This window comes from Apteryx rowi, unplaced genomic scaffold, assembly GCF_003343035.1.
Source record: "Apteryx rowi isolate R43461 unplaced genomic scaffold, aptRow1 scaffold_1638, whole genome shotgun sequence".
Classification (NCBI taxonomy): domain Eukaryota; kingdom Metazoa; phylum Chordata; class Aves; order Apterygiformes; family Apterygidae; genus Apteryx; species Apteryx rowi.
In genome coordinates this window covers 3,524-13,835 of record NW_020447906.1, presented here as the reverse complement: position 1 = coordinate 13,835, position 10,312 = coordinate 3,524, and the positions used below count along the sequence as shown (strand labels likewise).

The following is a 10,312-nucleotide window of genomic DNA, read 5'->3' as shown; positions in this document are numbered from 1 at the left end:
TTCTGTTCTTGTCCACCTGTACAATCATCCATTCCACCATCCAGCCATCTCTCAGTCAATTCATCCATCCATCCATCCATCCATCCAATGAATCTGTCTACACATTCATCAAACCATCCATCCATTCCTCCAGCCTTGCATGCACACAGCCATCCAGCCATCCCCAATTCAGCACGCAAGACCTGTACCTATTTCCCAGATGTCCCATGAGGACCAGCATGGGCCCTGCCCAGCCTCCTGACCACTCCTGACACAGGGCTCAAAGGAAACAGGCACGGTGCCAGCAGCTGCCCTCACCTGTGACTGCATCGGTGGAGACAGGACCCAGACGTTTCCTCCCCAACACCCCGTACAGGTTGAACTTGTAGTGACGGGATGGCACGAGGTTGGGCACAGTCACCATGCGGRAGCCACTGTCAACAGCAAGTGCTTGAGGCTGGCCTTGYGCATCCTTGTACTGCACCATGAAGGAGTCAAAGGTGCCCTCAGGGACAGTCCAGTCGAGCTGGATGGAGGTGGGGGTGATGTGGGAGGCYTTGAGGTCRCCCAGTTGGGGCCGGGATGGCGGTTTCTCCTCCAGTGGGGCCGGGGCTGCAACAGAGAGGACACAGTGCAGAACATAGTGTTGATAAAGATCCATCCTTCCATCAGTTCATCAGTTTACCCACTCAACCATCCATCCATATGAACATACATTCAAACAATCCCCCCCCTCCATCTCTCAGTTTTCCCAGAACATCTATCCATCCATTGGTCSATCCATTGKTCMATTTATCCATCAAWCAACTCAACCATCTGTCCATCCATCCTCCACCTCTTTGTCCACCCAGCTACTCACATATCTGGTTGTTACTCCATTCAGCCAGCCAGCCTCCARTTTGTCTCTCCATCCATCCATCCARCCAACCAGCYATTTGTCCAGCCAGCCAGCCACRCTTCCATCCATCCCATCACCCATCTTTCCAAGCACYTTTTTCCATCCATCAGGCCATGGAACCATGAATCCACAAATCCAACCAYTCATACATTCACTTAACCATCCGGTTCTTCATCCAACCATCCATGCTTCCACCTATCYGTCCACACAACTRTCCATCCAACCATMTTTTCAAYGACCCATCCATGTATCAAGAAATMCATGCAGCCATCCAATCAACAAACCACCCATCCATCCACCCAGATATCCAGCTACCTTTCCATCTACTGTCCAACCAGACAACATGACACCCATCCATCCAACCATCCAATGTTTCATTCCAAAATCCATCCATCTGCCATTCCTGTCAGGCACCCTTGCCCACCACCAAGTCAGCTTCTAAGACCTGATCCCATTTCCCAGAAGGYCCAAATGGACACAGTGAGTCCGGGCTCCTGATCTACTCCAAAACCAGCACACACAGGGGACATGCACGGTGCCCGCAGCTGATCTCACCTGTTATGGCATCGGTGGAGATGGGACCCAGACGTTTCCGCCCCCACACTCCATACACGTTGAACTTGTAGCGGCGGGACGGTGCCAGGTCAGGCACGGTCACTGTGCGGGACTCGCCATCCACAGGCAGCACCTGGGGCTGCCCTTGTGCATCCTTGTACTGCACCATGAAGGAGTCAAAGGTGCCCTCAGGGATGGTCCAGTCGAGCTGGATGGAAGTGGGGGTTACGTGAGAGGCTGTGAGCTCGCCCAGGCGGGGGTGGGATGGCGATTCTTCTGATGGAGCTGGGGCTGCAACAGAGAGGGCTCAATGAAGAATATATAGTGGGGATAAAAATCCGCCTGTCCTTTCATCAGTCCACCAGTTTACCCACTCAACCAAACATCCATATGAACATACAATCAGGTTATCACCCCTCCATCTCTCAGTTCCCTCAAACATCCATCCATCCATCGGTCCATCCATGCATCCTTCCACTCAACCATCTGTCCATCCATTCATMTGTCTAACCATCCACCCATCAAYCAACTCAACCRTCTGTCCACCCATCMATATTCCCATTCCTCCAGCTCTTTGTCCACACAACAACTCACTTGTCACACCACTCAGCCAGCCAGACACCAATCTGTTTCTCCATCTATCCATCCAACTAACCAGTCATTTGTCCAGCCAGMCAGCCMCRCTTCCATCCATCCCATCACCTATCTTTCCAAGCACCTTTTYCCATCCATCAGGCCATGGAACCATGAATCCACAAATCCAACCACCCATTCACTTAACTATCCAGTTCTTCATCCAACCATCCATGCTTCCACCCATCTGTCCACACAACTGTCCATCCAACCATCTTTCCAACCATCCGTCCAGGTATCAAAAAATCCATGCAGCCATCCAATCAACAAACCACCCATCCATCCACCCAGATATCCAGCTATCTTTCCATTTTCTGTCCAACCAGATGACACTCATCCATCCAACCATTCAACCTTTCATTCCACCATCCATCTATCCATCCCTCCTCTCATGCACCCATGCCCATCCCCAATTGAATGTCCAAGATCTGTTCCCATTTCCCAGATGGCCCAAAAGGACAAGGATGGGCCCTGCCTGGGATCCTGCCTCACTCCAAAATGAACACATGGAGGGGACAGGGACGGTGTCCGCAGCTGACCTCACCTGTGACAGCGTCAGTGGAGATGGGACCCAGACGCTTCCGCCCCCACATCCCATACACATTGAACTTGTAGCGGCGGGATGGAACCAGGTCAGGCACAGTCACTGTGTGGGACTCGCCATCCACAGGCAGCACCTGGGGCTGGCCTTGTGCATCCTTGTACTGCACCGTGAAGGAGTCAAAGGTGCCCTCGGGAACAGTCCAGTCGAGCTGGACAGAGGTGGGGGTGACATGAGAGGCTGTGAGCTCTCCCAGTTGGGGCTGGGATGGTCGTTCCTCCTCCAACGGGGCTGAGGCTGCAATAGAAAGGGCACAATGTAGGGCATACTAGCGTATGGACATCCATCTATCTGTCCATCCATCCATCCAGCTGTCCAGCCATGTATCCATCTGTCCATCTATCTAATCATCCACTCATCAACCAAGTCACCAACCATCCAGTCCTTTATCCATCCATTTCTCAGTCCATTACTGCATCCATCCATCCAYCAATCTGTCTTTCCATCCATCCAATCATCCATTTGTCCATGATTTCATGTATCCAATCAACCATGTCTCCATGCTCTTTWTTCCATCCCTCAAGCCATGAATTTATCCTACTCTCAAGCCATTCACACATCCATACATCCCTTTAACAATTCAGATATCCATCCAACAAGCTGAACTTCCATAAACCATCTAGTCTGTCCAACCATCCATCCGTCCAGCCCACCATCCATCCATACAAAAAGTCAGCCAGTTAGCCATCCATCCACCCAAGCATTCATCCATATATCAAACCTTCCATTCACCCAACCATTCTATCAGCCACTCAGCCACTACTTCATCCAGCCCTAAACCCTTCCAGGTAAGCATCCATCCATCCCTCCCTCCATCCTTCTGACTTTGCATGCATTCATTYCCATCCCAAATTCAGCTCCCAAGAGCTGTTTCCTCTGTTCACGCTCTGGCCTGCTCCAAAAAAAAAGGCCCGAAGGGGAGAGGGATGATGCCCASAGCTGACCTCACCTGTGACRGCRTCAGTGGAGATGGGACCCAGACGYTTCCGCCCCCACATCCCATATACATTGAACTTGTAGCGGCGGGATGGAACCAGGTCAGGGACAGTCACTGTGCGGGACTCGCCATCCACAGGCAGTGCCTGGGGCTGCCCTTGTGCATCCTTGTACTGCACCATGAAGGAGTCAAAGGTGCCCTCGGGGACGGTCCATTCCAGCTGGACAGAGGTGGGGGTGACATGGGAGGCTGTGAGTTCACCCAGGCGGGGCTGGGACGGCGGTTCCTCTTGCGGTGGTGCTGGGGCTGCAACAGAGAAGGCACAATGTAGGACTCCTTGGGATATGGATATCCACTCATCTGTCCAGCCATCTGCCCATCTGTCCATCCATCTAATCCATCCATTAATCAGCTCCCATCTGTCCACCCACCCATCCTCCCATTCCTCCACCTGTTTGTCCACCACTGCCCTCATCCTTCCATTTATCTGTATGTTGGCCACTCCATTTAGCCAGTCAGGCACCAGGCTGTCTCTCCATCCATCCATCCATCCATCCATTCCTCATTCCATCCATCCATCCACTTGTCCAGCCAGACAGGCTTCTTTCCATGCAGTTACCCATTTTTCCAAGCACATCTTTCCATCCATCAGGCCATGGATCCAGGCTTACAACCATCTACACCTTCCTTTATCCAAACAATTATTCATCCAATCATCCATGCTTCCATCCATCTGTCCAAACATCTTTCTATCCAAACATCTTTTCAACCATACAAAAATCCATCCAACCATCCATCCTCTTCTCCTTCTGTCTRCCATCCCATCAACCAACCATCCATCCATCCAACCTCTCATACTACCCCCCATCCTTTCCCCACCTCCATTCCTCCAACCTTGCACACACCAATGCCCACCACCAATTCAGTGGCCAAGAGCTGTTCCCATTTCCCAGAAAGCTTGAAGGAACAAAGACAGGCCCTGCCCAGGCTCCTGGCTCACTTCAAATGCAKGGACCAGAGAGGACTGGGACAATGCCTGCAGCTGCCCTCACCTGTGACAGCTTCAGTAGAGATCAGACCAATACGTTTCCGTCCCCACACCCCATACAGGTTGAACTTGTAGCGACGGGATGGCACCAGGTTGGGCACAGTCACCGTGCGGGATCCGCCATCAACAGCAAGGGCTTGAGGTTGGCCTTGCACATCTTTGTACTGCACCGTGAAGGAGTCAAAGGTGCCCTCRGGGACAGTCCAGTCGAGCTGGACAGAGGTGGGGGTGATGTGGGAGGCTGTGAGCTTGCCCAGGCGGGGCTGGGATGGTGGTTCCTCCTCCTCCGGTGGGGCYGGGGCTGCAATGGAGAGGGCACAATGGAGAGCACGCTGCAAATAGATATCCACACATATGTCCAGCCAGCCTGCCCTGAAAGCATCCAATCAATAATTCCCCCAAACATCCCTCCTTCCATCCACCCATGCTTCCAGTCATCCATCTGTCCATGCATTCATCCTAATGATCAATCTATCAGGCAACTCAACCAATTCTCTATGTAATCAGTCATCTTTATTATCCAGTAATCCAGCTAGTTGTCCATCCATCCGCCATCCAGCCATTTATCCATCTTTTTCCAAGTCCATTAGTCAATCCATTCATCCATGCATCARTCCAACCATCCATCCAGGCTTCTATCTATCCAATCACTCATTTTTCCATGCACCTTTTTCCATCCATAAGCCCTTGATTCCATCCACACTTCCAATCATACATCCATTTGGCTGTCCAATTACTCAGCCAGCCTTCTGGCCATCAAACCATCTATCCATCCTTTCATCCATCCATCTGTTCAACCATCCACCCATCCATTCAACCATCCGTCTTTCTATCTATCTGTCAGTCCAGCCAATCCTCCAGCCCTCCAACCTTGCATGCAGCCATTCCTCCATCTATCCCCCAGCCAGCACCCAGGACCTGTTCCCATTTTCCCAAGAGGACCAAGAGGAACAGGACTGGCCCTGCCAGGACTCCTGACCCACTCCAAAACCAGTGCACAGAGGGGRCAGGGACAACGCCTGYAGCTGCCCTCACCTGTGACGGCATCGGTGGAGAYGGGGCCCAGACGCTTCCGCCCCCACACTCCGTACAGGTTGAACTTGTAGCGACGGGATGGAAYCAGGTTGGGTAYGGTCACCGTGTGGGACCCACCACCCACAGGCAGCGCCTGGGGCTGGCCTTGYGCATCCTTGTACTGCACAGTGAAGGAGTCAAAGGTGCCTTCAGGGACGGTCCATTCCAGCTGGACAGAGGTGGGGGTGACGTGGGAGGCCATGAGCTCGCCTAGTTGGGGCTGGGACAGCAGTTCCTCCTCCGATGGAGCCGGGGCTGCAACTGAGAGAGCACAGTTCAGGGGACAGATATCTGCCCATCTYTCCAGCCATCCTTCCATGCAACCATCTTTCCCTTTCTCCATCTACCTATCCATCCATTGATCAAATCACTCACTCATCCTCCCCTAATCCCACCATTCGTCTAACCATCTGTTTGTCCATGTGCTTGTCAGTCCRTTCATCCAACTATCTATTCATCCATCTGATCCTCTATCTATTTGTCTGTTCATCCACCCATGCTTACATCCATCCAATCACCCATCCTGCCATGCGCTTTTTTCAGTTCATCAGTCCCTGAATATATCTACCTAACCATCCAATTATGCATCCCAGCATCCCTCTAGTGAATCCTCCATCCATCCAATCGTTCAGTTATCTATCCAGTCAGCCATCTTTCCTTCCATCCATCCATCCATCCATCCAATTATCCCACTATCCAATCAACCAATCATTCCATCAACCAACAGCCACAAGCTCACCAACCACCATCCCTCCAACCTTTCATGCACCCAGTTCCACCCCTAACAGAGAGAGGACAGTGCAGGGCATGCTGCAGGGACAAACATATATCCACTCATCCATCCATCTGTCCAGTCCCTCCATTTGCCCCATCATGTTTCCATCTATCCACCCATCTGCTCAGCTGTTTGCTCACTCATCCATCCATCAGTCTTTCTGTCCTTTCATCTTTCTCTAAGTTCATCTTTCTGTGCACCCATCCATTCATCCATCCGTTTGTCCAGCTGTCCATCCACCTGTTCTTCCATCCATTTGTTCCACCACCCACCCATCCCTCCATTTGTCCATCCACCCATTCTTCCATCCATTTGTTCAACCACCCATCCATCCATCCGTTTGTCTATCCACTCACCTATTCATCCTTACAGCTTTTGTTCTGTTCATCCATCCACCCCTCCATTCACCCTGTCATCTGTTTCATCATCCATCTATCCTCCAGTCCCTCCTATCATCCCTCTTTCCATGCACCATGTCTCCAGCTACCCACCCACCATTCCATCCATCCACCCCCAATTTGGCTGCCGAGAGCTGGGGAGCCCAGACACCTGGGTCCTCCCACCAGGTCAGGGCCTGCCTGGGGGTACCTGCTTCAGCCACTGTGCCGYGGGGCTCAGAGCCCCCTGTCAGCTCCATCTCGTATTGGTGCCCCTGGTCTGGGAGAGGCTCACCAGTGCTGTCCACCCCTGCAAGCAGAGGAGAAGGTCATGGGGGGAGAGGGGGATGTCCCAGGCAAGGCYGTCCCCTTCCCCATCCCCATCACCCACCTGTGGTCACCAGGGTGGAGTAGGACTTGGAGGCGTGCCCCTGCACCACACCATGGACCTCCACACGATACGTGGCCCCCGGGACCAGCCCTGGGAGCCGGGCCACCGCCGCATCCCCCGGCACCCGCAGCTCCCCCCCGGCCCCCTCGGGCCCTCCCAGGAGCCGGTAGCGGATCACCACAGTGTCCACGTGGTCCCGCAGCCCATCCAGGGTCACCAGGGCTTCACCGGAAGTCCCCGGCATCACCCRGGGCTTGACATGGGATGGGGGGCCTGGGGGACCCTGGCGGAGGCGGTGGAACACCTGGTCGCGCAGCTCGGCCGGGCTCCGGCGCAGCAGGTAGGAGAGGATGGCCCGGGCCACGGCMGGCACCGTCTGGTTGCCGCGGAGTGGGAACGCCGAGGCCCGGAGGTAGCTCTCCAGGCGCTGCTGCAAGGTGCCATTGTAGGGCGAGAGCTTGGCCCCCAGGTCGTGCACCACCGTCTGCAGGGACAGGCCCCCCGGGGACACTGGGGACGCCGGGGCCCCTGGGGATGCAGGGGACACTGGGGATGCTGGAGCCCCCGGGGATGCAGGAGACCGTGGAGATGCTGGTGACTCCGGGGACGCTGGTGACACTGGGGATACTGGTGACACAGGGGATCTCGGGGACACTGGGGATGCTGGAGCCCCCGGGGATGCAGGAGACCGTGGAGATGCTGGTGACCCCGGGGACACTGGTGACACTGGGGACCTTGGGGATGCTGGAGACCCCGGGGATGCTGGTGACCCTGAGGATCCCGGTGACACTGGTGACACTGGTGACCCTGGGGATGCTGGTAACGCCGGGGACACAGGGGGCCCCAGGGGACCCCGAGGGGACCCCGGGGGCACCCCATGGGCGTGCAGGGACTGGGCGGGCACTGTGAGAGCAAACAGGGCCGGTGTCACCACACTGTCCCCTCCCCAGAAACACCCGTCCACCAGGGACCGGGTGGGGGAGACAGACATGGGGACAGACACAGGGACAGACGGACCCATGGGGACACATTGGGGACACCCAGACCTACAGGGACAAACGGATGCACAGGGATGCACCAGGAGACAGAGGGACACATGGACCCATGGGGACAGATGGACACGCGGGGACAGACTAGGGACACACGGAGCCATAGGGACACACGGACGGACGGGTCCAAGGGGACACACAGAGCCATGGGGACAGACAGATGCACAGGCACAGACGGATCCAGAGGACAGACGGACATCACAGGCACCATCCCCRTCCCCATTCCTGTCCCTTTGCCAGTCCCCAACCCCAGGCCTGTCCTTGTCCTTGTCCCCATGCCTGTCCCCATGCATGACCTCATCCCCCCTCACCATGCCCATCCCTGTCMCAGTCCTTATCCCATCCCCARCCCTGTCCCCAGCCCTGTCCCCATGCCTGACCTGATTCCATGCTTGTCCCTGTCCCCATCCCTGTCCCTGACCTTGTCCCTGTACCCATCCCCATCCCTGTGCCTGTCCCCTCTGCATCCCCCTTCCACTCCAGTCCCTGTTCCTGTCCCTGTTCCCATCCTTTTCCCTGACCTTGACCCCGTGCCCATCTCTGTGACCATCCTTTCCTGCCCCTGTTYCATTCCCATCCCTATCTGTGTCCCCTTGTCTGTCCCCATCTCTGTCCTTGTCCCTATCCCCATGTCCACCCCTGTCCCCATGCTCATCCCCATCCCTATCTCCATTCCTCTCACCATCCCAATTCTCTGTCCCCCATCCCCATCCCTATCCCTGTCYCCATCCCTGTGCCTGTCCCTGTCCCCAACCCGCTCACTGTCCCCATCTCCATCCYTGTCCCCATCCCCATCACTGYGCCCTGGCCACCTCCATGTCTCTCCATGTCTCTCTCTGGCCCCATCCCTGTGCCCATCAATGTCCCCATCCCTGTCCTCATCCCCATCCCTGTCCCCATCCCCATCACCGTCCCTGTCCCTCACCCCATCCCCGTCCCCATCCCCATCACTGTCCCCAGCCCCATGTCTGTCAATGTCCCCATCCCCATCATCGTCCCCATCCCTGTCGTCACGCGGTGCCACGTACGGGTGCGGACGCGCAAGGTGCTGGGTGCCCCGGGGTGCTGCTCCCGCTGTGCCTGCACCGAGACCTCGTAGGTGCCGCCGGGCACCAGCCCCGTCGCCTCGAAGGTGACGGCAGAGCTGGGCAGCTGGTGCATGGTCACCGCCTCCGCCTCATCCTGGGGATGGGGACACACCGTTGGGGACACTGTGGGGGACGGCCCCAGCCCTGGCCCCGAGCCGGGCAGCCAGCATGTGACCGTGGCCAATGGCTCGTCCTGGGTCCAGGCATGTGTTGGGAACACGTTGGGGACGTGTTGAGGACACATTGGAGACACACTGGGGATGCACTGGGGACACCACACTGGGGACCTGTCCCCATCCCCATCCCCAAGCTGGGCAGCCAGCAAGTGGCCGCAACAGCTTGTCCTGGGGCCAAGGTGCACTGGGGACGTGTTGGGGACACTTGGGGACCCAGCTCACCATGGGAACAATGGCCACCTGGTAGCCGTCCACAGGCTCAGGTGGCTGTGACCAGGCCACTCGGAAGGACGTCCGGTCGCGGGCAGTCACGTGCAGTGTCACCAAGGGGATCTCTGTGGGGACATGGCCCCGTCAGTGGGTGCCACCGCAGGGACACCCTGGGGATGGGGCACCCATAGGATGGGGACACTCTGGGGACACCCTGGGGATGGGGCACCCATGGAATGAGGACACCATGGGGACACCAGGGGATGGGGCTCCCACAGGATGGCGACACTACAGGGACACCCGTGGGATGGGGACACCTCTGGGGACACCCCAGGGATGGAGCACTCATGGGACGGGGACAACTCGGGGGCACCATGGGGACACCCACAGGATAGGGACACCCTGGGGATGGGGCACCCATGGGACAGGGAGACCCTGGGGACACCCACAGGGACATGTCGGAACAGGGCACTGGGAGCACTGGGGGGCACTGGGGGCAATGGGGGCATTGGGAGGGCACC

General features: G+C 56.4%; 1 protein-coding gene across 1 annotated transcript in view; it reads right to left on the bottom strand.

The window, feature by feature from the left end:
- The window catches only part of LOC112963198 (tenascin-X-like), a gene marked incomplete at its 3' end in the record, with an annotated part of 29,518 nt that overhangs the window by 16,406 nt on the left and 2,800 nt on the right, over positions 1-10,312 (bottom strand). Inside the window, exons 2-12 of the mRNA XM_026060026.1 lie at positions 9,804-9,916; positions 9,346-9,499; positions 7,816-8,171; positions 7,269-7,752; positions 7,089-7,187; positions 5,687-5,980; positions 4,656-4,952; positions 3,616-3,903; positions 2,610-2,903; positions 1,433-1,723; positions 292-591 (exon numbers count right to left, since the gene is read on the bottom strand). Coding sequence (XP_025915811.1) covers positions 292-591; positions 1,433-1,723; positions 2,610-2,903; positions 3,616-3,903; positions 4,656-4,952; positions 5,687-5,980; positions 7,089-7,187; positions 7,269-7,752; positions 7,816-8,171; positions 9,346-9,499; positions 9,804-9,916 — 2,970 coding nt within the window. The remainder of the gene's footprint in view (positions 1-291; positions 592-1,432; positions 1,724-2,609; positions 2,904-3,615; positions 3,904-4,655; positions 4,953-5,686; positions 5,981-7,088; positions 7,188-7,268; positions 7,753-7,815; positions 8,172-9,345; positions 9,500-9,803; positions 9,917-10,312) is intronic.